Source organism: Sabethes cyaneus, chromosome 2, assembly GCF_943734655.1.
Source record: "Sabethes cyaneus chromosome 2, idSabCyanKW18_F2, whole genome shotgun sequence".
NCBI lineage: Eukaryota > Metazoa > Arthropoda > Insecta > Diptera > Culicidae > Sabethes > Sabethes cyaneus.
In genome coordinates this window covers 173,904,750-173,932,741 of record NC_071354.1, presented here as the reverse complement: position 1 = coordinate 173,932,741, position 27,992 = coordinate 173,904,750, and the positions used below count along the sequence as shown (strand labels likewise).

The 27,992-nt window shown below is 40.2% G+C and overlaps 1 protein-coding gene across 1 annotated transcript; it reads left to right on the top strand.

Moving 5' to 3' along the window:
* Positions 1-16,785: 16,785 nt before the first annotated feature.
* Positions 16,786-27,442, top strand: LOC128736370 (ninjurin-A-like). The gene is made up of 3 exons (XM_053830846.1): positions 16,786-17,238; positions 26,707-27,009; positions 27,068-27,442. The coding sequence occupies exons 1-3, from the start codon at positions 16,999-17,001 to the stop codon at positions 27,440-27,442; spliced, it is 918 nt and encodes a 305-aa protein (XP_053686821.1). The 5' UTR covers positions 16,786-16,998.
* Positions 27,443-27,992: the final 550 nt, after the last annotated feature.

Sequence of the window (27,992 nt, the reverse complement as noted above, 5' to 3'; positions counted from 1 at the left end):
TTCACTGGTGTAAAAGCCAAAAATAGAAACCTTTCGACTGTAGTACGATCGGGACTGCACCTTTCGAGAGCTTGATGCACACTGAATTGATGCACACTGAATTGCGCCAACTATTAACAGACCAACGTGGGAGCAGTTTAATTTTTCGTTACCTACTGCTTTCTTCCTGTTTTCGATGCTGAGTTCATTCATGATGTAGACTACTAAACCAGGTCGAATCATTCATGAACTCTGTATCAATAGTCTAGTTTACACATGATAAGCTAAAGCGGGATACAAAGCGAATCAATTAAAGGGTTAATCTCATAATCAGTTAATTTCGGTACTGTGTTGTACTGGCTATATATTTCAGCGCATTTAACCCGGGGGCTGCTGTGCTATCGAGAAACCACGTTCATACCAGCAAAGAGAAATTCGACATAATTTTTAGTGCGCTTCGCATATTGTGAAATGATACATCAATTCATATTTTACAGATCGAAAATATCGTCAATCTGATTGGTAACCTAACCTTTATGGACCAATTCCAAACCAAAATGAAATTAAAGAAGGGAAAATTAATGTTGAATAATATCTAGAAAAATACACAAAAAAATTTAAGACACCGGGCAAAACAATAACTCAAAAACTTCTTAGCCAATCTAAAAAGGATGCAAGTACTTATTGCAGTGTCGTAACGGGCCACTGCGTAAGTAAACATCATTTGAAACAGCTACGCAAATTGGAGAATGACTCTTGTCGTTTTTGTAACCTAGAAAGCGAAAATTCGTCACATAGTACCTTATTGGGACAATGCCATTAATCAGGCAAATAATCAAGTAGAAATCAATCACGCAAATAGTAATACGACACCCTGATGTGACTTACAATAAAGCGGTCTGCCACAATAAATCAAATAACAGCTTACAGTGGACAATGTACCCAACAAAGAAAAAACGCTATTAAGCTAATGAAAAACTAGTATTACGCAAAATCAACTCCAGAATAATAAAGAAATAGTGAAGTAGTGAAACATTTTAAATAAACTTTAGTCCAATTTTTTATTTGTTCGATTGGAGAAATTTCCTTGTATAATCTTGTTGTGCTAAACATTTCAATTTTTATTTTTATTTTCTCTAGTATTACTGTATTACTATTCTAGATCGTAGAGAATTGAAAAGCATTATTGAGCGCATCACACATTTTAAACGATGTTCTCGGAGTAGGAGGTTTCCGTCCATATTGCGGTCGTTAGTCGTTGATGATCTTCTCAAAAGCCTAATTGCAAAAGGTTGGGAGTGAGTGTTTTTTTTTTGTTTGATTATAGTCACTTTAACCAGTTTAGGTCATTCGTGACTTGGAGTGGAAGTTACTAATGAGGTACTAGAATTGTAGCTCCGTAACTACAAAAGATACAGCAAACCTTTATTCAGCAACATTGCAGATAATAACTAGTTCTACAAATGTCCCATATATAACTTGTTAAATTTTGCTCGACTGAAACGGTACTGTCAAATGAATTGAAATTGAGTCAAAGCGATCGGAGCATCCGTGTCCTGAGTCGTCGAAGCTACAAGAAAAAAACAGTAGAGTAAGGAGGGGTAAAAGTGCAATGCGGGTAAAAGTGCGATTCGATGATTTATCGGTGCAGATGCTGAGTAAATTAACTACATTCGCATGGATGAGTGACAGCTTGAATCTAACGTAAACTTTGGTTGCTTACGAAGCATAGTTGCTGAGTTATGTGCAAATGTAATTTTAGGGCGGTTTTGATGTAATTTTTCGTTATACGGCAAATACGATATCAACAGGAGGATATTACTTGTTGAAAATTTGCAGCGTTTTACATCACTCACATATCTGTTTTGAAAATACGGTGAAAAGAATTTACAAAATATATTTCGCTTTTCCATAATTTAATCCAACCCCGTTAAGCGCTTAGCGGGGTTAAAGTGCGATTCACGGACGAGGCAAAAATGTATAGCTAATTATATACAACTTTAGGCACTATATTACAGATACTAAAAATGAAAGATCTGCAGAAAACTGTGTGCGCTACAGATGTTGGCCGAAGGAAAACAATGTTTTTCCGCTGATGAAACAAAAAACAAACGTTTGGAAATGTTTCGATCTGACAGAGGCTTCAATACACCAGCGCAAAATAGAAAAGGTGCAAATTGAGAATATTCCTTACCAAAACATACCGCAGATTGGAGATATTATGGTTTTGTTAGCTACTGTTATGCTAATTTCATGGATTCGAGCTTCAAACTTTTACCCCGCGGTGTTCGCACTTTTGCCCCGTTAGTGGGGTAAAAGTGCGAATCGGCACTTGATCAGAAGAAAGAAGAATTTATTTTGCAAAACACTATTACCGCAGATGATTTATAGTTGAATGTAAAGGCATTGGGTTACTGCATCACTATAAAATATATTATGTTGTTGTCCTTCTTTATATCTCACGAAAATTGATGACATGTTTGATGATACGGTGAACATGGTAGCTTGTGTATCATTTGTGTCTAGTTTAAAAGTAGCTTTATTGTGTGAAAACAAGTGCTATTAGTGATCTGTTGCAGTGATCTGACGGCAATTTTAGTGATATTGACAGATAAGTAAAAGTTTCTTTGCATACTTTTGATTTATTCTGTTTATCAACGGTTTAATTCTAAACCAGCGCCGTGCATAGTGCCTATGAAAGTAGACGCTACGACCGGCGGCTGCTTGAAATTTCATTGTTGTGTTTTTTGCATTGTTCACTGCCTTGAGTGTCTGCCGTTGCTGCTGGACGAGTCCAGCCGGCGTGCGTGTGTATGCAAGTCGGGATGGATTGTGCAGCATGTGGTAATGTAATTCGGGCCAGCGACGATCCAGTTGTTTGCGTAGGTAAATGCAAATCTGTATTTTGCAGAGTTTGTACGCCCCTAACAAAAATTGCTGCGAAAATCGTAAATGATAATGAAAATGTTGTCTTTAAGTGTGCATCATGTTTATCAGCCCAAGATAACGGTGGCAAAAATGACGCTGTCTGTAGTGAGCTGACTGAGATGATAGGTAAATTATCATCTGTCTCTCAGTCGCTTGCACACAGCCAAAGCGAAATTGAAAGCCAGATAAATAGTGCAATTTCTAATGGTATCGATAGTATTTTGAAATCTATCAGTGAATCTTTTCGTGAGAGTATGGTAAACATTGAAGCCAGTGTTGCCAAAAAGCTGGATGATTTCAAAAAAACTATTATTGATAACATGAGTCGGGATATTAGTGTAGCCGCAATGAGTAGGAAAAGAACGCGAAATGAGCGAACGGTTCACTCTGAATCGGACTCAAATCCAAGTAAGAAAATTTTAATTATTCGTGATAAGCCGATTGTTGACAATTATAGATCTGATGACGAGGTTTTTTTTAGTAATAATAAAACTTACGCGAGTGTGTTAGCGAGTTCATCCGGGAATACGGTAAATAAAGTCCAGCAAAAAGAGAAGCGTAAGGCTCGACCAGTCATTGTAATTAAACCGGTTGAGTCTTCTCAATCTAATGAAGATACTAGATCTTTTATAAAAAGAACATTAGATCCAAAAAAACACAAAATTAGTAACTTTAGAAACGGGAAAAATGGTTCGATTATTGCTGAGTGTGCAATAGGGGATGACATTGAAGTCATGAAAAATGACATTCAAAGCAATCTGGGTGGACAGTTTAACGCTGTTATTCCTACAATTGCTAAACCGAAGGTTAAAATTGTAGGAATGAGTGATCAGTATTCCCCCGATGTTTTCGTTGACTTGCTTAAGAGTCAAAACGAGAACATCGGCATTAATGAAGTAAAAATAATTGCGCAATATGAAAATCCACGCTTCAAATATAACAAATATAATGTAGTAATTGAAGTTGACAAAGACACTTATAAAAGCTTGATGAATGCTGGTAAAGTAGGCATCGGGTGGGATAAGTGTCTTGTTAAAGAGGCCGTTAATGTTTTGCGTTGCTTTAAATGTGGAGAATTTGGCCACAAAAGCACGGAGTGTTTTAATACTGAAACATGCTCTAAGTGTAGTGGAAATCATAAAACATCCGATTGCTCTTCAACTGAATTTAATTGCGTCAATTGTATAAAATCAAATAAAGAACTTAATATGAATTTGGACGTAAAACATCCAGCATCTAGCTCACAGTGTCCGGTTTATCGGAGGCTGTATGAAAAAAGAAAGAGCAACATATTGTCAAGTAAATAGCAACAAAAGGAATTGCAATGCGATGGGAAATTAGAAATAGTCTATCTGAATATTGCTGGTTTATCTACAAATTATGTTGCTTTGCGACATCTTGTAGAAATAAAACGTCCAATGTTGGTAGCACTAGCTGAAACTCATATAGTGGACGCTGATGCCTTTAACCAATATAGTATACCGGGTTATAAAGTTGCTTTTTGCCTTTCGCATTCCAGGCATACTGGTGGTGTTGCTATTTACGCCAGGGAATCAATTAAATTCAACATTCGTACAAACGAATCTGTTGAGAATAATTGGTTTCTAGGGATTTCAGTTGAAAGAGGCATGACGATTGGAAATTATGGAATAATATATCATTCCCCTAGCTCAAGTGACCAGCGCTTTTTAGAAATTTTAGACAACTGGTGGGATAATTTTATAGACTTAAATAAACTAAATATTATTGCTGGTGATTTTAATATTGATTGGCTTAGTGGACAAAATTCGAATCAATTAAAGCAGTTAGCAGATTTTTACAACTTTAGACAAACAGTTTGCCAATTTACAAGAATTTCCAGACACAGTCGAACGTTAATTGATCACGTGTTTTCGAACTTTGACATGGTACATTCTGTTACAGAGGCCGATTACAAAATTTCAGATCATGAGACAATTTTTATTTTGATCAAGAATGACCAAACCCGTGATGATAAAGTAAAGATAAAGTGCTGGAATAGATATTCGAAGCAGGCAGTGTCTCAGCTTGTTTCGAGAAGCTTGGATTTTCTTCCAATAACTGGTGATGTGGACCACAAGGCAGCTGTTCTTACCAACACGCTGAAAGAGTGTACCAATAAGCTTGTTATTGAAAAATATGTGGAACTACATAATACGAACAACTGGTACTCTTTAGATCTGACACGTTTGAAACGGAAAAGAGATAAAAAGTACAAGAAGTTTCGTAGAAGTAATAGTAGTGATGATTGGAGTAGATACACAACCGCGCGTAACGTATATTCACGAGCCTTGAAAAAGGCTCGATGTGATTATATACAACGGAAGATTAATCACCATCAAAACAACAGCAAAGAGTTATGGAAAATTTTAAAACAGTTAATAAAATGTAAAGATAACTCCCCGCGCTCCATAACTTTCAATGGCACTGAAGAACAATCGAGTCGAGTAATAGCGAATAAATTTAACAGTTATTTCGTTGATAGTGTTCAGCTGATCAATCAAAGTATTGATTTGGTCAGTGAACCTCATGAAATAATACAGCCGATTTCTAATATCAGATTTGATGGATTTCGCCCTATTACTTTTGCAGAGTTGAAGGATATTTGTTTTTCTTTAGAGAAATCGGCTGGTATCGACAATGTCAACGCAAAAGTAATACAAGATTGCTTTCATGTCATCGGACGCGACTTGCTGGATCTTGTTAATGAATCGTTGCAAACTGGGCACGTGCCTAAAGTTTGGAAAGAATCGCTTGTGATTCCTATTCCCAAAGTTAATGGAACGGATAAAGCCGAAGAGTACCGTCCTATTAACATATTGCACACATTAGAGAAAATCCTAGAACTTGTTGTCAAAGGCCAGCTAATGAATTATTTAAACAGTCATCATTTGTTAATTCCAGAGCAATCAGGGTATCGAGAGGGACACTCTTGCGAAACTGCATTAAATCTGGTACTAGCAAAATGGAAAGAAAAAATCGAAGCTAAAGAAACTATTCTTGCTGTATTTTTGGATCTAAAACGCGCGTTTGAGACAATCTCCAGGCCCTTATTGTTACAAACCTTGAAGCGATTTGGTATTGGAGGGCTAGCATATAAATGGTTTGAAAGCTATTTATGTGATAGAACTCAGAAGACTCGCTTTGATAATTTTAATTCTGAGTCCATAGCTAATACACTTGGTGTACCGCAAGGGAGTGTATTAGGGCCGCTTTTGTTCATAATTTATATAAATGACATGAAACGAGTTTTACGGTTCTGCGACATGAATTTATTTGCTGACGACACTGTTCTATTCATTGCGGCTAAGGATCCCAATGAAATTGTAACACTTCTGAACCAAGATTTACATTATCTTTCGGATTGGTTAAAGTTTAAACAGCTTAAACTCAACATTACCAAGACAAAATATATGATTATTTCAGCCAACTCCAGACCAGACGTAAACGTTGTAATTGATGGTGAGGCAATTGATCGCGTAAATGAACTAAAGTATCTTGGAGTAATCATTGATGACAAGTTAAATTTTAAGTCTCACATCGATAATGTCATCAAGAAAATGGCGAAAAAGTACGGTGTTTTGTGCCGCTTAAAAAATGAATTGACAATTAGTAGTAAAATTCTTTTATATAAGTCAATCATTTCACCGCATATAGATTTTTGTTCATCCATCTTGTTCCTTGCAAACGAAACACAAATATTGAAGTTGCAGCGCTTACAAAATAAAGTTATGCGATTAATTTTAAGATGTAATAGATACACTTCCTCACATATTATGCTGGACGCATTGCAATGGCTTTCTGTGAAGCAAAGAGTTTATTTTTTGACAATGGTGTTTCTTTATAAAATTCTTAATGGAATGCTGCCTCGATATTTGTGTGATCGAATTGAAAGGGGAAGTGATTTGCATACGTACAACACTAGAAACGCGGAAGATGCGAGAACACCACATTTTTTGTTTGGAAGATCACAGAACTCTCTGTTGTACAAAGGAATTAACTTTTTTAATTCGATGCCGCGACAAATAAAACGTGCAGCAACAATGGCAGAATTCAAAAGGCTATGCATTTTACACATTAAAGCTACTTTATAGACGTAATTTGATTTATTTTTTGTATTGATTCAAGAAGATTGTATATTTTTTAATTTTTGTATATTTTTTGGATATATTAAGTTGTCATGTTCACTGATGATGATGGATTTAAAATTGTTATTATTATTAATTTAAAAAAGTAATAGAGCAGACTACACATGTTTGAGCCACGCGCGCGAGAACAGACATAGATAATCTTGAAATTGAATGATCAGGTTAAAGTCCTGAACAAAGGGTTCGGAGCAGCAGCTGGACAGGCTTGGGTTCGCTTGTGGACTTTGGAACTCGTATACCATCGCTCACGGCGGTACCGAGTACCAAAAGACTGCAGGATCTCCCTCGTAGTTCTAGATCGTTATCTAGAACCAATTCTGACTAGCTGTAGCTCAAAATATTAGGTTCGATTCCTAATCAAGTCCAGATAATTTTCGGGTTGGAAACGTTTTGGACTAGCCTTGGACATTTTTTGAAATTTTGATATTCACTTGAAAGTTTGATATGTCTGTATTAGAAGCCAGTTCGCTATTTGTTTTTATCACCTGCAGAGGTTGGAAAACTCGCAAAATGAATAAATACGCCGAGCATCGGCAAACGGTTTTTATCATGATAACACAGCTACGCGAGTGGTTCAATTCGCCTATAACAATGAGCATCATACACTCACGCTTCGTAGCATCGCTGAATATACGAATATCGTGAGCAACGCAAAAGTGCGATGTACCGTTTTCTGCTACTTGTGAAGCCACTAACACTACTTTAAACTATTCCCTTTTCGTGGTAATATTATTTTGAATACTTTCCGACGTCCCCGGGCATTCTATATCCGAAAAATCGAACACACTCAATGTTCAATATTCAATTTTTGAACGAATTCTGATGTTCACATTGAGGTTCTGTTCGTGATAAAATTCAAAGCTGATGCGTGCATTATCGGCGAGGCAGGCGAATAGTGTATGTTCATGAGGCATGTTCATCGATTCAAATGATCACTTTTTCGCGAATTCTCCAACCACTGATCACCTGGCTACATTGTTATATCATAAATATCTTAATTAGATAAATCGTCCCGCTCAAACCGTTGTAGGGGTATGAGGTGGGACCATCATCATCATCATGACAACTTCAAATATCGCACTTATGGCCCGCCCTACTCTATATAAAATTACCGCTTGATTGAAGCAGAACTGTCGTAATTCTGGTAACGAGTGCCAACCTGTGAACGATTGAAAACGCGCCGTAATCGGCTGTTCGGCGAAGCTTCCATTTGATGTCGGAACAAGAGCGTTGTACGGCCGTCATGTCAACTTTGCGAATGTATTTCTTGATTCTACCAATCAACTGTTTGCAATTCTTGGCTCACCAGATTTGTGGATTTGTCGGATTGTGGTTTTTGGATACAAATGGGATCGAATGGATATTCAGGAACGATTGTGTTTTTTTTTTGGCGTAATGCGATGCTGCATTATTCGGCCAAAATGGTGCAGTAGAACTATCCATGGAATAGTATCGATCATTTTCTGGAATGTGCGTCTTCGGAAGAGGGAAGTAATTTTCGTCGTCCAAAACAAAGCATTTTCCGGAATAATTTTTTTATGAACCTGCGGTATTGGGATTTCAGCATCAAAATGTATCTCTCAGTGTATTCCGGGGCTCTTGTCTTCTTTCAGCACTTTATTCCGACACTTTTCTGCATTTTTCTGCAGATGTACTGGTGGAAACAATTGAACTTTTTTGCGGCATTCCGATGGCTCACGGAAGTCTAGTTGTTAAAAGTACGAGAAAGAGAACTTCAGCTGGTCCTGCACTAATTTGCTTGCGAGTAGTTGTTGGGGATTTTAGGATATGGTAAATAGTCCAAGCCGCAATATTTTCGCTTTTAAAATATTGTCTCGTATACTTTTTGCTGAGATTTTTGTGCAATTCGTAAAAGTGCTCGCGAAATGCTTCTTATTTCACGGCATTTTGAGCAAAACTTGGCAAGCATAAATAAAACAAAAAATACTGGCAGAAAGAGGGGAGAGAGAGCTAACACATACACGCTCTCAATTCTCTCTGAGCTCGTTTGTTGTTGTGCGTAGGGGCCTCGAAAAATTTAAAAATTCCCAAATTTTAGTCGCCACCTGTTAACTATGACATTGAACATAGTCAGTACCCTTCACATAAGTGAATAATTTTATTGAAAAACGTAATGCAGAAAAGATGATTTAGAACGGTGTACATACCCGACGATAGTTACGTCAGATATACTTGGGTCAGCCAAGTATCAGCAAGCCGATCTGAAGTTTGATCAGCCCTACGCCAAACCCTTAGTTGGACGGTATCCATTTCATGTGAGACGGCGCTAAAAAGACGCGACTGACCTCCAAGGGCGCAAGCAGATGCGGAAGAAGTGATAGTGCAATCTGTGGTAACAATGATAAGCGACTAGAAACAACTGAGATCAGAGACTAGTGCCAATTACACACTAAAGCTGTGGCATCTATCTGCCTACCACCAGGGTGGTGCGACATGCAATCGTCTGAAGTGTAAAGGGCTTTAAGTTGGAGTTGGAGATTGAACTCGAAATCTTCGTGTCGGTGTGAAACCGTAAACAATGCTTTGCACGTGGGTCTTTCGACGATATAAGGCCTCATGCTACAGACCCTACAAACCCCTACCACAAAAATCAATACGCAAAGAACGAAGAACTAGGAAATTCGGACCGGAACAATCCAATCCAAAGAACGGACGAAGAACGAAGAACAAGGAAATTTGGACCGGAACACTCCAATCAACTCAAATTCCAAGAGTGCATTAGAGTACTCTTCGATGTCGAAGTTCCACGTTATAGCGCTATAGGAACTTCGTGCTGGAAGGAATCGGGTGAGAATCAAGAGCCAGTTCTTCAACATAAGCATCATCAACGTGCGCAGCCCTCACCTCGGAAGTTCCGAAGTTGAGAAGAGGGAAGTCTATGCGCAGTTAGGGTGTTAGGACGACCGCTATCCTAGTCCTCTGAGATACCAACGCTCAGAAGTGCCAGCAGAGGGAATACAAATCGGCGATTGGAGGGTTTAATGCACACTAGCTGGCAAATTAAATGGGTCCAAGGCCTCCAAGCATCTGAACATACATAATGCCTTCTTTCTACAAAAATTGCTGCACCAGTATTATTAGGACGATGAATGTAGGAGGGTGACGGATGAGACGGACGCTGCGTGGCGGCAAAGATGTGAAGTCCCGTTCGTCAGATCGTGAAAAGACACGGATAACCCAAACCATCTGGGAGAAAAATACATTATACATAATTGGTGCAGCTGAATTGTTCTCAGGAAACGCGTATCTCACAAAGGATTTGTTCAGCGTGCCAACATATGTCGGGATAAGGGAGGTCGCAGTTCCACACAAAAAGTGCTATCGAAAAGAATCCTCCAAAAAATCCGTGAAAATATAGCCACCACGCACCATCTGTTTGTCGATTTCAAAGCCGCATATCGGCCATCGGCCGAACACAGCTATGGAAAATCATGAATGAGAATGATTTTCCTAGAAAACCGATTAGACTGATTTAGGCTACACTAGATGGTACAGTATTGTGTGCGGATTTCGAATGGATACCAATGAATGGTTCATTCATAAATCTTATACGGTACTATCAGACACCTGAGAAGACAACTCAGGGAATGGGGTTAGGTATCCCGACCTCCCTAATGGGGCGTGAGGATTCAGACCCACTAAACCTCTACTCGAGTCTCCAGCCTCAACCCCCCCTGGCACCACCTTATCGGTATTACTTCAGGGAGGGGCTATTGTGCTTAACGCATTCTCTTAGATAACTACTGGACTATGGTAGTTAGACTGTTTATTCGCCGTTGACTGGCTCTCCAGCGGTTTTGTAGCTCAAATACAATCTGGGTGGCAGCCGCAGTGACACTCTAGCAGACTTAGATAGCTTGACAAGCTATCCGGAGTAGTGTCCTGTCCGCTTTCTGCCATCATGTTCCTTCTCGCGCCCGCGAAACTAGGGCGTATGAAGAAAGCATGTTCTGCAATTTCCTCAGCATTCACGCATTCGGGACACGCGGGGGACTCCGCATGCCCAAACTTGTGCAGATACTGTCTAAAACAACCATGTCCTGACAGACTCTGTGTCAGGTGGAAGTTGACTTCGCCGTGGCGCCTGTTGACCCACCCAGATAGTTCCGGGATAAGTCGAAGTGCCCATCGGCCTTTTGTGGAATCAGACCATGCCTTGTAACCGTTCGTTGACTAACCTTTAAGAAATTTCTACTTTAAACTTGGTGGCTTATGCGCCACTCCCGGTAACCCGAGAGACCACCAGTCGTGTTAGGTTTGCCCGACTAATGTTTAGCATGAGTTGTTTCTCAGGGGTCGGCTCGAACAGTACAGGGGTTACGCAACTGAAAATATATACCAAGAGAACCGCTTCACACCGCCGTGCGATAGAACCGCTAAAAACAGGTATGCTACTAGATCCAAACCCGCGAACGTTACGACCCGGAACGAAGCTGAAATACCAAAGTGAAGGCAACGAAAGGAAGAGTGAGTGATCCTTAGAATGGACTCTGCTCAAACGTACGAATGAAAAACGTAAAATATCTTGAACTTTGTATTCAGTAACCGTATAACGTTCGGGCTGGACAATTGTTTGTAGGTTTTCTAGCACTGAGTTTATGGCCATAAACGTATCACATACCTGCGCAGGGTTTTTGACGATGCTCGACGATGGCTAGCATTGTCCTGGTCGACGGCGAAGATGGCGACGTCACGGTCGATGGCGGTTGACTCGTCGCCGGGATGTTCGTGTGTGTATTGGCCAAAACTAAAGGTGCGGAGGGTGGTTCGGCTGGACGGAAGGCTTCCGATTGTACTACTCACGAGAGCGACGCAATGACTAGGGTCATGCGTACCCGGGTTTTGTCCTTGGCAGGGACCAACGTGCCCGGAAGACCCCACGTACTACGTTTCCGTGATAGATCTCCCGAAACGGAATGATACCCCTACCTCAGACTCGACAAAAGGCACGCAATTGACGACGTGTCCTGATTGTCGGCTCTCGGACTTCGGCCACGGAGTGTAACGATAAAAAGGCCGGTAAAACACGCGCGGCAATTGACGACCGCCGTGTACACTTTCGCAACGCAAACTTAACGAAAAACACCACACGTCCCCGTTTAACTGCCACGAAGGCGGGCCTTAACTGCACACACGAACGGAACGGAAAGTGGACCGTAGCACTCCAGAATCCAGCAAAAAAGAATTCCGTACAAAAAGCGCATGGAGCGCTACTGTCCAATTCGAACGAAAATACGTAAATTACTACACCAACATTTAAACAAGAATTCAAAATTTACCTTTGTACGATTTATACCACGGTACACTTGAACAGAGTTCTTCTTTGAAGGGTTTATTTCAACCACGCGATCAAATAATAACTTTATACTGGATACTAGAAGATAAATAAATTTCTTAAAAAACTCACTCACTTTCAATGGTAATAGTTTTGTACCTTTATAAAAGAATTTAAATAGCACAATTAACCCCTTGGTTAATCTTCAATATAAGAACACAATGCTCGTAAAAACTGTATTCAACTCGATAACACTTTTAGGAACTTCTGTTCGCCAGCCGATGCGTAAGCGAAATGGACGAGTAGCTTTAATATTCTAATAAAGAAACCTCGGTTCCTTTATTTAAATTTTGGCGGTTTCTAGACAGCATGGCTGCGCCCACTAAACGGATAAACTAATTTAAGTATGGCGAAATGAGTACCTTATTTTATCTTGCACACCTTTAGCAGCATAATACTAAAGTGACATCTAGCGGTCGTTACCGATTTACGTTTTATCGAGCTTTACTTTCATGATACGAAATATTTCATTTCATATTTCATAACTCATCGCACGCGACTTCCCGTATGAGCGTGGTCTACATTCCGGCGTTACCCGAAATAATTTGAACGTGAAACTTTTCACTTTCGAGCAAATCATTTAGTCGAGCTGAGCAACATTAAACAACTGATGCTAAAACAAAATTCATTATTGTTGTTGCAGTTGAAAACCGTAATAATCGACGTGCGACATTCGGTTTTATTCTTGTTGTGTGTGTCGCAACTACGTCGCACGTGGTGCGCTGTATAGCGCATCAATGAGCGAACACAGCGCACCACGTGCGACGTAGTTGCGACACACACAACAAGAATAAAACCGAATGTCGCACGTCGATTATTACGGTTTTCAACTGCAACAACAATATCTAAATTTCGGCGTAAAATCCACAACATGTTACAGCCTACTGCCATGTGGTCATCGAGTCCGATCTTGTGGTACTCCTCTAGTTCCACGTTGGTTGAAGCACTCTACGTCCTCGCTAATGATGCTGCCCATAGGTATCATACCCGCTAAGACGCAGATTGCGTCATGTAAAACTGTGCGATACGCACTCGCCACTCTCAAGCACATGAGACGATAAGTGCTCTCCAGCTTAGCTTTTGGTACCGCCGATGACCACACCAACCCGCCATACCTAAGAATGTACTGGACCACGTTGGCTAATAGCCTTCGCTTGCTGCCATATAACGCAGAGCTATTTGACATCATACAAGACAATGCCGAAATAGCTGTGGAAGTCTTCTTGCAGGCATAGTCGACGTGGCTCCCGAACTTGAGCTTGTCGTCGACCATGACTCCCAGGAGTTTTAAGGACCGCGTTGACGAAATAGTGTAGTCCCCGACGCTGATATTTGCTTGCTGCACCGACTAGCGGTTTTTCACCACGATAACCTCCGTTTTATGGAGTGCTAGCTCCAGTTTCCTGGATCGCATCCAATCTTCAACAATGCTTATAGAGTGGGCAGCCGTCAACTCAACCTCTCTGATAGATTCACTGTAGACTTCCAAGGCGATCTCGTCCGCAAAGCCAACCATCACAATCCCTGCCGGGAACTTTAGCTTCGCTTAAACACCTCGTCATAGATGACGTTCCACAACACCAGACCCAGTATGGAACCTTGCGGAACCCCTGCGGTGATTGGAACGCACTTCTGTCCCTCCTCCGTGTTGTAGCATAGCACACAATTCTGGAAATAATTTTCCAGAATCCTGTACAGCGACACCGGTACTTGGACGCTCCGAAGCGAGTTGGATATGGAGTCCCCACAAGGTAGTCATCTAGGCTCGCTCATCTTTCTGCTATACTTTAACGAAGTGAACTTTTCGCTACGAGGACCCAGGGTTTCCTTTACTGATGAGCTTAAGATTTAACTCGGGGCCAAAAAAGTAGAAGACGCCATGTTCCTGCAACCAAAACTGAAGAGCTTTTCAAGATGGTGCAACGAAAATAAAATGGTGCTCAACATAAGCAAGTGTTCTGTTGTATCGTTCTCCAGGAAAAAAGGCTAATCCTTTTCAGCAAACGCAGCAAACGAGGTCTGCAGAGAAGCACTCGACTGGAATCCACAAGGACAGCGTAGAAGAGGCAGACCTAGAGGCTCATGGCGACGCAGCTTAGCCAACGACATCCGTGCTGTAGACGAGAACCTGTCATGGCGACAGGTAAAAGTCATGGTGGGTAACCGTCAGCAGTGGAAATCTCTGATTTCATCCCTTTGTTCTGCCGGACCGGCGGACTAGAGTTCTGAATTTAGAGAGTGGCCATGTCACTCAAAAACTCGCATCATTAAACCAACGACACTCACTGATTACGTGAAACGTGTGACGCTGATTTAATGATGACAAGTTCTCGCGAGCTACTGGGTTGCCATGGCCAAACTCTCAATTCAGAACTCTACGGCGGACATGGACACATAACAAAAATTGCTTCCGAAATTCGAAAAGTTAGTGACTGCTCATTTCCCCTTTCACTTCCCCTCATTTGACTTTCGGCGGCGTACAAGAGAAAGGAATGGAGGCGAAGGATGAACCATGAAATCGCGCAACTCTACGGCGAATCCAGCATTCAAAAGGTGGATAGAACTGGACGAATACGGTGAGCAGGGCACGTACCTAAAGTGTCAGACAATCGTTCAGTGAAGATGATGTGAAGTAAGTGGATTGATCGAACCACTAATCATGCTTGCGTTTTTTTGTACCAATTTAGCACCTTTATTCATAACAATTTTAAAACTTAATAATTCCACGATGTAACATCCAGCTCAAACAAGCATTTTATTTTACTACTAAATGAAACAGCTTTAATAGACTTATTCGTTTAAATATGCAACTACGTTATGCAAGTGAAAGGTAAGAAACAATACTTTCATAAGTCCACATGCCCAAATGACCACACATCAAAAAGAGTAACATAAAATTCCAAAATTACCTTGGTCAACAATGAGATATGAACTGATTCACACTTACACTCTTGTCTGGGAACTCGTCAGGAAGAAAACATGTATGTTATTAAGTGTTAAGCAATTTAACAATTAAAAAAAATAGGGGTTTGGCTTATATGGGTGCTACAACTACGTGTTGCACTTTCTGAGAATTAAGGTATTCCCCCGAATGTACCACTATGCCTGCTCTTATAAGTATATCTTGAACGGTGTCTGGGAAACCTGTTTCGATAATGCTTTGTGCAAACCAAAGCAAATTACTCATCAATTGGCGTCATACCTTCGACGGTACTTGCATGTTTTATACTACTAGTCAGGTTGGTACGGAGTCAAGTCATACATCACGCGGTTGTGGTGACATATCCATGCTTTAAATAACATGAATGCAGTGCAGCGCCGGGTGCTTTACTGGGGTCAGTACTACAAGCAAAATAACGTAGCTCCAATAAACCGTTTATGGCTCAAAACTCCACAACACTAACAAGCTGACTGTTCGTGAAAAACATAAAAATAGTACACAGTAAAGCGGTTTGTTGACGTTCATGCACGCATGCTACCATGCAAACGGAAAACCCTAAACAAAAGTGAAAACCAGCCAGCGTGTGGGTGTGGCAGTATTGCTTGCGCCTGTGTGTTGGGACGGGTTAGCGAAAAATTTGTAAGTGCAAAATATTATAAATATTTTCTCCGAACACACATTACTAATTTCGTTTACAATTGGCTTAAAATTTCGAAAGAAACGATTGACAAGTTTTTAATGTTCTCAACGTAAAATGAGGAAATATGAAGGAATGAACAAAATTAGCAAAATAATAGCTGTTTGCAACAATCTTGTCAACCACTGTATTCGCAGTCACTATACCTGCAGCAGAGAATGAACACATAACTATAGTCGGAGCATTAAAGTGATAGCTCATATACGGCTTCGAGATACACATATAAACAAACAACGTCGGAAGTTTGAACATGAAAGCAACGAAACATGAGTTGTAGACCGATTCAAACACGACAAAACTCATTGACCAAATGCATAACATGGTAAAAATTTCTAAGAGATATTTTAGTAAAAACCAAAATAAGAAAAATCTAGGTAAATTCGGATAAAATATCGCATTTTTTCCACTGAAACATTCTAACGAATTTCTACAATTTTAGCTTACCGCCTTACCTCAAACCTCAACCGGCTAGTGGAGGCAATCACCGCGCTGCTATAGTAGTAGTTCATGAATCAAGACATCTGAACTGAGTATAAACTGGAGAGTTTGCAGCGTCAGCGGTTTTATTTGTGTTTTGATCACAGCATCGAACGGAAGCAGCGCGTAGATCAACGCTCGCGATCTTTTGCGCCCGTTTGCGTTTGCGGTTCAGTGATTAGTGTGTGCTATACTGTGAAAATTGCAATTCCATTGAAGATCCATCCGTTAATAATGCAGTCATCGCGAATGGCCTGAAAAGTGATTGTTGGATTTTTTCCATTTTAATTGGTTAATTGTCGTGACATCAACTTTGAACGAACGAAAAAAAAAACGCAAAGGGCAACATAAACCGGTTCTCAGGAATTTATTATTATCAAACTGCGTGAAAGTGACGTAATGTCGCATTAGTGCTTGTTCAGTGTTCGAAAACAAATAAATCAGTCAGTAGTCAATGTCAAAAATGTCCAATACAGCGGATACCGACAGCAAACATGTTGAAATTACCATCGATAATCACGAGGAAGGACACGACGAAGAATCCACTACCGATAAAGAGCCAATCACACCGATTGTTGCGGAGGCGATAAACCAGCCCAAAGATGGTAGACGATCGCCAAGGGCCAACACGGATAACAGAGGTCGTCAGTTGGATCCCGAAGCAACGGGCGGGCGCAACAGCAGATCAGGCAGTGTAAGTTTTTTTTTGCGTTTCTCGATACAGTTTTCGGTGTAATCAAATCGTCACGCGATTGTGGTGGTTGTGCAAAAATTGTCGTATGACTGCGAAGCGAAATGCAATTTGTGTTAGAACCGACAGAGAAATTCTGCGAACCGAATCCGCAAAATGCAACGACCTGTGAATAATTAGTATTTCGAAACGGGTTCCGCTTGATTGTTTAATAAGCATAAGAATAAACATTTAAAACATGAGGCTGTAATTGGTGGCAAGCGACATATGTTAATAGCAGTTTGAATTACTTAGTGAAAATGTTCGGGGAATTTGAAGGTAAAGAAATCTGTTTATGAAAAGCATATCGATCAATTGATAGACACCGAGAAAGTAGCCGACAAAGAAAAGAAATTTAATAGTGTTTTCGTTTTGCAACATTTATCCGTTATTTGCCCAAATTTTGCAAATTATTTTATGTGCAAAATGCTTGGCCGTTATAAGTTCATGAATGTATATATGAATAAAGACTTTCCTAAAGCTCAAACACAAATCCGTTTGGTTGCCTCTTTAAACCAGATCCAATTTGCCAAAAATACATTTAAACACTCATCCACGATGCGGTGAACCCCAATTCGTTGCATTTGTGAAGGCTGATACGCGCTACACAAGCTACAAAAAAAGAAAGTTGCGATTCAATGGCAACATCCGAAAATCGTTGTTACCGCCAAATAGACATGTACACGTAAATGTTATTTCTTTTTTACACGGAGCATGCATAGTAGCATCGATTCATCTGCTGCGTAGGGCCGTGAAGATGTTGATTTATCACGCTATGTTCAAACGTTATGGTTCCAAAAATAAGCTGCCTACCACTAATGCCAGACCTAGCATCACTGGCACAAGAGTAAGATGAGATAACAGCAACAACTTTGATTAGATTTTGAATAATAATTTTGAGAACCTCAAGTATTTAGAAATTATTTGTAATACTAGCAAAGGAAATGCACTTAAAAATAACGTTCTCCAGGTGTTTAGCTAAAAAATATCCTTTTAGGTAAGCTCGGCAAAACAAGGTGATTTTACAAAAGCTAAATTATAGAAAATTGATAAATTCAATCCTATTATTGTACTCTCAGTTGATCCAACAGTTTATTTTTGTTTTGGAATAAACAGACTTTCAAGCTTAACATTAGCATTAGCATATGAGGTTGCACACATCGTAGATGGTTGTAATCGCATTATATACCTGGCTACGTCCGAACAACCGCAGGGGAAGTGGGTAGGAATGTTAGTGTAGTATCTAATTTTGAAAGTGCAGGGAACCCATACTACTTTCATAGATGTTACAGGAAAACAGAGAGTTTCCTGGGTTATAGGAAAATGTGGCTCGCCGGTACTTGTATCTCTGAACCATAGAGGCGCTAGACAAAAGGAGACTACACAACCTCCCTTATTAAGCTAGCGACATGGGTTGGGCTATTTTTAGACACAAATTGTGCCTCTTCCTCTGTCTACTGAGGAAACCACCGACCGAGACCGAGAAGTTTTAATCTAACTTGTTTTTACTGTCAGGACGACGACACTATGCAGACCCTTACGACTTGCAAGGTACTGCCAGAAATACCATTTTCACAGGTTTTTCTGTGAAATCACAGATTTTTTCGTCATTTTAAAGCACAGAATCTGTGATCACAGATGACAGATATTTTTGAAAATCACATATTTTCACAGATATGCTACATGTTGAAGAAAAGTTTATCAATTTTATCACTGGAAGCAAAATGGCACAAAAAATCGGGAGGTAAAGTTACAAAACCGAAATTACTGCGCATCAAAAACAAAATTCGCGAAGCGTATGGATGATATTGAATGAACCATATTGTTCAAAAACATTAAAATGCTAATTTTTCTTCAGGGAAGCATAATTATGTATCACAGATTTAGTAACAGATTTTTTTGGATAGTTTTACAGATTTTCACAGATTTTTAAACTATAAACACAGATTTCAAAATGGCAACTCTGGGTACTGCGCGTGACGCTGTTCATCTGTCAGCGTGTCAGCCGCGATTCTTAGCGCGGGTTTTCGGAGAAAGGCTCCGCTCCTATGAAATAGACCAAACTCGTGTTGTTAGTCTTTGACCTTGAAATGCGGTCTTCTTCTTCTTCAGCAGCATAGAACCGGGGTGGCTCGTGCTGTTTCAAGCACTTGTATCCATTCAACTCGGTCTTGGGCCACTCTCCGCAAATTTCCTAGTCGTCTCAGAAGTCGCAAATCGCTTTCGACCTGGTTGAGCCATCGTGCACGTTGGGCCCCCTGTTCCTGGTGCCGGTGGGGTTGTTGAAGAGGACTATATTCGTCGCGCTGTCGTCCGGCATCCTTGCGACGTGTCCGGGCCACCATAGCCTGCTTACTTTCGCTACATGTACGAGAGAGTCTCCCAAAGCAGTGCCTGTAGCTCGTGATTCATACGCCTCCGTCTTTCTCCGCTTTCAGTTTGTACTCCGTCAAATATCGTCCGCAACACTTTCCGCTCAAACATGGCAAGGGCGTGTATGTCCTCCGGGAGCAGCGTCACGGCTTCAAGTCCATAAAGAACTACCGGTCTAATAAGAGTTTTGTACATTGTAAGCTTTGTGCGGCGGCGTACGCTTCCTGATCTTCCTGATTTCCCGCTTGGATGCGCCGCTGGATCTCCTTACTAGTCTTGTTGTCCGCGGTCACCAGAGATCCCAAATACACGAACTCCTCTACCACTTCTAGTTCGTCGCGAGGCACGCGTTTGTTTCCTTTGAGCCTCTTCCTTTCATGTATTTGGTCTTCGACGCATTTCTTTTTAGCCCAATTCTCCTAGACTCCGCTTTCAGTCTGGCGTAGATTGCCTCCGCCGTCGCAAAGTTCCTGGCTATGATATCGAAGTCATCTGCAAAGCCTAGAAGTTGGCTACCCTTGGTAAAAATCATGCCTCTCGTTTCGATGCCCGCTCGTCGGATCACCCCCTCAAGAGCGATGTTGAACAGCATGCAGGATAAACCGTCACCTTGTCTCAACCCTCGCCGCGTCTCGAAGGGACTCGAGAGTGTCCCAGAGATGCGTACGAAACACATCACTCGATCCAATGTAGCTCTGATCAGTCGCATCAGTTTGTCCGGAAAACCGTATTCGTGCATTATCTGCCATAGCTTGTCTCGATCGACTGTATCGTATGCTGCTTCGAAATCAATAAAGATGTAATGCGTGGGCACGTTGTACTCCCGACATTTCTGCAAGATCTGTCGGATAGTAAAAATTTGGTCCGCAGTTGCGCGAGCCCCCATGAAACCGGCCTGATAATTCCCTACGAAACCTTGTGCTATTGGTGACAACCGGCGTAACAGGATCTGGGAGAGTACCTTGTAGGCGGCGTTTACCAGCGTAATACCACGATAGTTGCAGCAGTCTAGCCGATCACCCTTTTTGTAGATGGGACAAACCACTCCTTCCATCCATTCCTCCGGTAGCTTTTCCTCCTCCCAAGTCCTCGAAATAACCCAGTGTAGAGCCTTTGATAGCGTTTCTCCGCCATGCTTATAAAGCTCTGCCGGTAGGCGGTGCTTCCCAGCGGCTTTATTGGTCTTCAGCAGCCCGATTTCTCGTTTGACTTCTTGAAGATCAGGTGTTAGGACATTACTATCTTCCATCAGCGCTCCTAGGTTAATTTCCGTTCCACCTCCTTCTGAGACTTCGCCAATGAGGTGTTCATCGAAGGACTGCTTCCATCTGTCGACCACCTCGTACTCGTTTGTGATTAGATTCCCTCCCTCGTCCCTACACATGTCAGGTTTCGGTGTGTAGCCCTTCCGAGTTTGGTTCACCTTCTCATAAAACTTGCGCGTGTCATTAGCTCGGAATAGTTGCTCTAATTCTTCACGATCTCTGTCCTCCTTTTGGCGCTTTTTTCTCCTCAGGATCATGGTCAACTGATTCCTAGCTCGTCGGCCAGGTTCTCTCTAGTGGCAATACTTAGATAATTTTTCCAAGCATTTTTTTTCTCCTCCACCGCTTGTTGGCATTCCCCATCAAACCAATCATTTTGTGTACTCCGAGGCTCAATATCTAGTGCCGCGGTAGCAGCCTCTCCGATGGCCGAGCGTATTCTGCCCCAACCGTCATCGAGGTTTGAAGCACCTAACTCCTGCCTCATTCAGTACTCGCGCGTAGTTCTCGGCAGCTTGTGGGTTATCTAGCTGCCTGATGTTTAGCCGAGGAGGGCGGCTTTGACGTGTCCGGTATACGGTGGACAGCTTTGAGCGCACTTGTACTGCTACTAATGTAATGGTCAGAATCAATATCCGCACCTCGACGGGAGCGTACATTCGTGATGTTAGAAAAAACCGGCCCTCTATGAGAACGTGGTCAATTTGGTTCGTTGTACGTTGGTCATGTGATCTCCAGGTGGCTTTGTGGATATCCTTGCGCGGGAAAACGGTGCTTCGGATCACCAGGCCTCGGGAAGCTGCGAAGTTTTTACATCGTTGGCCGCTATCGTTTGTGTCGGTGTGCAGGCTATGGGGTCCTACCACCTGTCTATACATCTCTTCCCTACCGACCTGGGCGTTCATATCCCCGATGACGATCTTGATGTCCCGTGACAAGCAAGCAGCTGTCGTACGTTGCCTCCAGCCTCGCGTAGAACGCTTCTTTCTCATCGTCGGGTCTACCTTCGTGCGGGCAGTGCACGTTAATGATGCTATAATTGAAGAAACGGCCCTTTATCCTCAATACACACATTCTCTCGTTGATCGCCTTCCAAACTATCACGCGATCCTGCATTCCGCCCAGCACTACAAAGCCCGTGGTCCCAGTTCGTTGGTAGTGCCACCGTTCTGGTAAAACTGGGCCTTTCCGCCACGGATCTTCCATACCTTCTCTCCTTTGCGACAGATTTCCTGCAGAGCTACGATGCCGAGTTTGCGGGGTTCAAACTGTTCAATCAGCACCCGCTCGCAACCTGCGAAATTTAGCGATCTGCAGTTCCAAGTACCGAGTCCCAAAGAAGACCAAGTGATTTGGACCTCCACTCCATTGAGAATTTGTAGGGGGAGTTCTCGCTGCCAGGGTTGACAAAACTGGTGTTTCTAATAAAAATGACTGTTTTGAAGCGCATGGGAAGAGCTAGATCCACAGCACCTAAAGAACCTTGTGAAGAGCATGCAGCAGCTCCTGAATACCAAACAAGGAAACATTAATTTTTGAAATGCTTTTCTATTACTCTAATTTATATTTTCTGGGCCCAAAATGAACTGGGTATTTTTTGTTACTGTTTTTTATATAAATTGATTTTTTTTCTTTAAGTAAAACTCTTTAGTATTCCATTAGTGAAACTTTAAAAGTGTGTTCACTTTAATTTTAACCAAATAAATGAGAGAAACTCCAAAAATGATGGGGTGGATATTTTATTTCGCCTGTCAGTGTACTGTGTAGCGTCATAGGTCTAATCTTGAATCGATGACTTTTCTTCTGTGTTAATAATATTAACGTGAAGATCACGTCTTTACTTATTACTCGCTGATTGCGTGCGGTTGTGATAGGTTGGAATACGTTTTTTACAGCTACGATAATTGTACCAAAAATGTTTTGTGCTAATTATTATGCCAAAATGTATTTTGGTGATAATCAAAAGCTTTTGAAGAACGCCGCATTGACTGTCTGTGATAGATATTTGTCATCAACACAGGCACCAGAACAGAATGTTATTGTATTTTTTTCTTTTCCTTTTTTTCATTTGAAAATAATATTATTCTCAGATTATTTTCAGAAAATTATTTGAATTATCGGTTAAGTTAAAATTAAAATGTTAAGTTAAAATGTGACTGTGCGTTATACAGTGGACTCTCGGAAAAGTTAATCGATTGGGGAATGGGCCGATTAACTTTTCCGAACTATTCACTTTTCCGAGTAGTCCTAAAAATCACTGAAAATAATATATATAAAAGCGAAAAATGCATTCTGGGATATAGGATACACATTTTAATGTATTTGGAAGTTGTAATGGAAAGAAATATGAAGAAAGATCTTAGTTCCTTTCAGTAAGTTTAAAATAATCGGTTACACTAGTTTACTTTTGTTTTTTCTGCGACTACGTTTTGATAATGTTCGCGCTTATTTTTAGTTCCTTGCTGTTCCTTCTTTGGCATTTAAAATTCATCTGAGTTTGCGCTTTTCCAGTACGTTATCAATAATCCTGAAGTAACTATCCCGGTCAACATTGTTACATAACATTAACCAGATTGTTACGTAACTGTGTTATGATGTGACGTTGAAGTTACGTAACCTGAGAGTAACAGGATGGTTGAAATTTCCCACTTTTTTACGTAACATTGTTACATTACAATGTAACATTGCGATAATGTTTATGATGTGAGGTTGTAGTTACGTAACCTGAGAGTAACAGGATGGTTGAAATTTCCCACTTTTTTACATAACATTGTTACATTACAATGTAACATTGCGATAATGTTTATGTAACATTGCAATAATATTAAAGCAATGTAACGTTCGTTACGTTACATTATTGCCATTGTTATGTAACAATCCTATTATTTCTGTTATGTAACAATATAAATGTTTTTGTAACGTCACAAAAAATACTTAATTGTGACACCTCAATAATACTTGCCGCTAGAATGTATGTACAGCTTCGAAAATACTATGCGAATTGACTAACTGCTAGCAAGTGCACTTAAAAACTGATCATAAACTCACGCAGTTTACGATTAGCTTGCAAGCGCATTTGCTAGCAGCTACATAGTCAATTCGCCTAGTATTTTCGAGATTTTACATATATTCAGGCCTCCGTCACCAATCTTTGTTCTTTAAATAATCGACAAACAGTACGTTTAGATTCCAAATCATTTATTATTCAATTCCTTTTAATTCATGTAGGGTAGATGCTCGAGTAGTTGTGATAGTACCTATAGTGGTGGAAACTTTGAATATTCCCTTATTTTTGCAGATTTTGGTACAGTTTAACAAGTATCGATATTGACCAAACTCGTGTTTTAGTCTTTGACCTTGAAATTCGGTCAGTATTAATATTAATATTAATATTAATATTTTTTTGAAACGATGGTTTTACAATTGATGGAGGGACGGTAGGGGAAAGTGATGAAAATTTTTTGCGAAAGGAAGGGAAAGAATGGAAAGGAAGGGGGGGGGGGGTAATAGCTTAACAAGTTGTCGTTGTGACTCCTATCTTTTGTCCAATAATTGTTAAGCGACCTATTACCCCCCCCCCCCCTTCCTTTCCAGTCTTTCCCCTCCTTTCCCAAAAAATTTCATTACTTTCCCCTACCGTCCCTCCATCAATTGTAAAAACCATCGTTTCAAAAAAATATTAAGCATCGATGTACCAGTACCAGTTTCATTTGGTAAGCATCAAACGTCACACGCAATGCCTTGTAAGTCGCAAGGGCCTGCATAGTGTCGTCGTCCCGCCAGTACAAACAAAGTTAGATTAAACTTCTCAGTCGGTGGTTCTACAGTCGATGAAGGAAGAGGCACAATTTGTGTCTAAAAATAACCCAACCCATGTCGCTAGCTTAATAAGGAGGGTTTGCAGTCTCCTTTTGTCCAGCACCTCTGTGGTGAACACACGGTGTTCAACACTGAAAGTAACACAATGTTACTGTTAAGTAACAGAGAAGTAACATTGTAATGTTACAAAGTTATCAAAATTTGACGTAACATTTAAATAAAAAAATGGTAGCATTGTTACATTAAAATGTTACCTGCAGGTTATGTAGCAATAACATTAAATGTGTAACATTACAACTTTTATCAAAATTTGACGTAACATTTAAATGAAAAAATGGTAGCATTGTTACGTTAAAATGCTACCTGTAAGTTATGTAACAAGAACATTAAGTTTGTAATGTAACAAACTTAATGTTATTGTTACATAGCCTACAGGTAACATTTTGACGTAACAATGCTACCATTTTTTTATTTAAATGTTACGTCAAATTTTGATAACTTTGTTACATTACAATGTTGCTTCTGTGTTACATAACAGCAACATTGTGCTACATTCAGTGTTGACCGGGATGTGCTCGTATTGAACTATTGTTGCGACTGTCCGGTACAAAAGGTTAATTTAATCCCAGTTATGATGCGACACGGTATGAAACTGTGGAAAGGCGACAATAAACTGAAAAATGAGAAATAAAGATAGAAGGTAAACTCACGTGTGTGGACGAACACTTGGACAACCAATAAATTCAAACTCTCAGAAAAGTTAAGGCAAACATTAACTTTTTAGAGCGTTGCATGAGAGCTGATATTCGCTTAACTTTTCTGAACAATTAACGTTTCAGAGAGTTAGCTTTTCCGAGAGTCTATAGTACTATCATAGTAGTTTTTTTGTCTAAAACTTCTATTATATTCAATTTTTTTCTGAATTTATAGCACCAATCATGTTATTTATCCATTTTCTATTCACAAAGGTACTTTATTGTTTTTTGTTGCCCAATGTAAATGGCTTTCCTGTTTCCTTTTCCAAGTGTCAGCTGACAAACTTTATGTAAAAAATATTTCATTATATTTAAATTTTATTTAATATTACAATAAAAATAATAAAAACTGAACTTACAATATTTTTTATCTGATTAACGTCAAATTGTTTTCGGATTGCTAATAACAAATCTAAACTAAAACTATTTTTTGGTTTTACTGAGTCACACAAAGCAATTAGCACATCGGAATAGAGTTGAAATTGAATTCCATACTTGTAGTACCTATGCTGAAATATGTAAGAATTGAAGAATTGAAATGACAGATTTATATCCCTTTGACTGTCTTATATTTTGTTGATAGTAATATTGAAAATTGTTATTAAAATTTTTCTCGTTTAAAATTTAGCTCGTTAAAAAATTTTGAAAACTTTTGCGTGGAAAAAATTGATTTTTTGAAAAATCAATTGCATTGCAGCATTGAAAAATTTAAAAGTAAATTTCAACACAATACACAGTATCGGATAACATGACTCAGTTTCCATAATTGGAAGACGTGTTGTATGGTGGATAACTCCCCAGTTGGTATGGTAATATATTCTGACTTCTGACTTACGGATTCTACGTTAAACAAAAGAGCATTAGTACCACGCGTAAAATATTTCATTATGCTGCGATCTACGAAATTCATGGAAGCCAGCCTATCCAGATAAATAAAATAATAAAGTATAATAAAATGAATTCGGTAGATTAATATGTTTCGTATGATCTGTAATCAATACCATTTTGTGGTGGTATGTAAATTAATTCAGAATCGCTATAATTTTTCCATCAAAGCGTTTGTGATGAATCTTAAATAGACACGTACATTCGCTCATTTTGTTTTGCCGACAAAAAACGTCTATTATCACATTACGATCGGACGTGCCGTAAAACAGTTATTGTTATACTTTTCAACTTATCCCACATGTATTGAAAACTCATTGTTATTACTTTTTTAGCGATCACCCAATCGTCGGGTTCGACGTGACGCGGATTCCGCACGGAACGATGCGATTCCACTGCTCCCTTCGGACGAGGGTCGTTTGCCGAGACAACAGCCCCCGTTGGCTGGCCCCGAAATGGATGACGATGGGCCGGACGATGATCGACGGACCAGACCGAACAACAATCGAGGGATCGATGACGGTTTCCTGGATTTGGATGGTGGCGGTGGTGTGCCAGCGACTAGGAATCCAGGTCGCGGAAACAACAACCCTCAACCATTCCCGTATGGTCCCGACTACGGACCTGATGGAAATCCGGTAACAAGTTACAATATCAATTGATAAATATCTTTTATTATTAAACGGTTTGTTTTAGATTATTACAACAACAACCGGCACACGGGTCATCCCGGACGTCAATGTATATCAGCAGAAAAAGAATCTCGCACAGGGAATGATGGATTTGGCTCTGCTCTCGGCAAATGCTAACCAGTTGCGCTACGTGCTTGAGTCGTACTCTCGTCATCCCTACTTCTACTTTAGTCTGGTTTTCATTTCCACCAGCATAATCTGTCAAGTGGCGGTCGGCATTGGACTTATATGGAAAAGTCGATACAATATAAAAAATCAGGATCAATTTTGTAAAGCTGATCGAATCAACAATATGGTCACGATAGGTATCTTTCTCATTACGCTGGTAAATGTTCTTATCTCGGCATTTGGAGTTGCTGAACCACCTAGGGCGGCGTAGCGAACAGTCTAAATTTAAAAATCTCAATAAAATTGTAGTATTAAACATGTTTGAAAAACATTAAAAATGTTACGGATAATATTCTATTTATCACGTCACATTTATCAGAATCACTTTCTCTTCAATTGATTTGAATCTCGAATATACACGAATAAACATGCAATAAGACTCAAAAATGGGCTATTATTTTAAGCGTGACTCATGTTCTATTTTTACTACATCCAAAAATTACACATTTCTTGTCGAACAATGCAGTTCAATTCGCAAATAAAAGTTTCTCATCCGATCGCTTCTTCTGTAAACCTCTAATCAGTCTGGCGGTGTGGATTAGTGACGAATTTCTGTTTACCTACGGTTAACCGTCCTCGTCCCATATCACGATGCAACGGGCCCGGGTGTACGCAGAGATTAACAGGTTGATAACAGATACAACGGAGCAGCCGAAAGTTAGTTAGCGCTGCTAAAAAATCAATCTTTGCTCATCAGTATTAATCAAAAATCGGTTCGTTAAGCAACTCGACGGCTTCGACAAATGGAAAATCAACACAAT

Excerpts from the sequence above, each read along its gene's own strand:
- LOC128736370 (XM_053830846.1), top strand. The coding sequence starts at position 16,999 with ATGTCAAAAATGTCCAATACAGCGGATACCGACAGCAAACATGTTGAA. Across the intron at positions 17,239-26,706 it reads GCAACAGCAGATCAGGCAGT|CGATCACCCAATCGTCGGGT; the intron begins GTAAGTTTTTTT and ends TTACTTTTTTAG. Across the intron at positions 27,010-27,067 it reads ACGGACCTGATGGAAATCCG|ATTATTACAACAACAACCGG; the intron begins GTAACAAGTTAC and ends GGTTTGTTTTAG.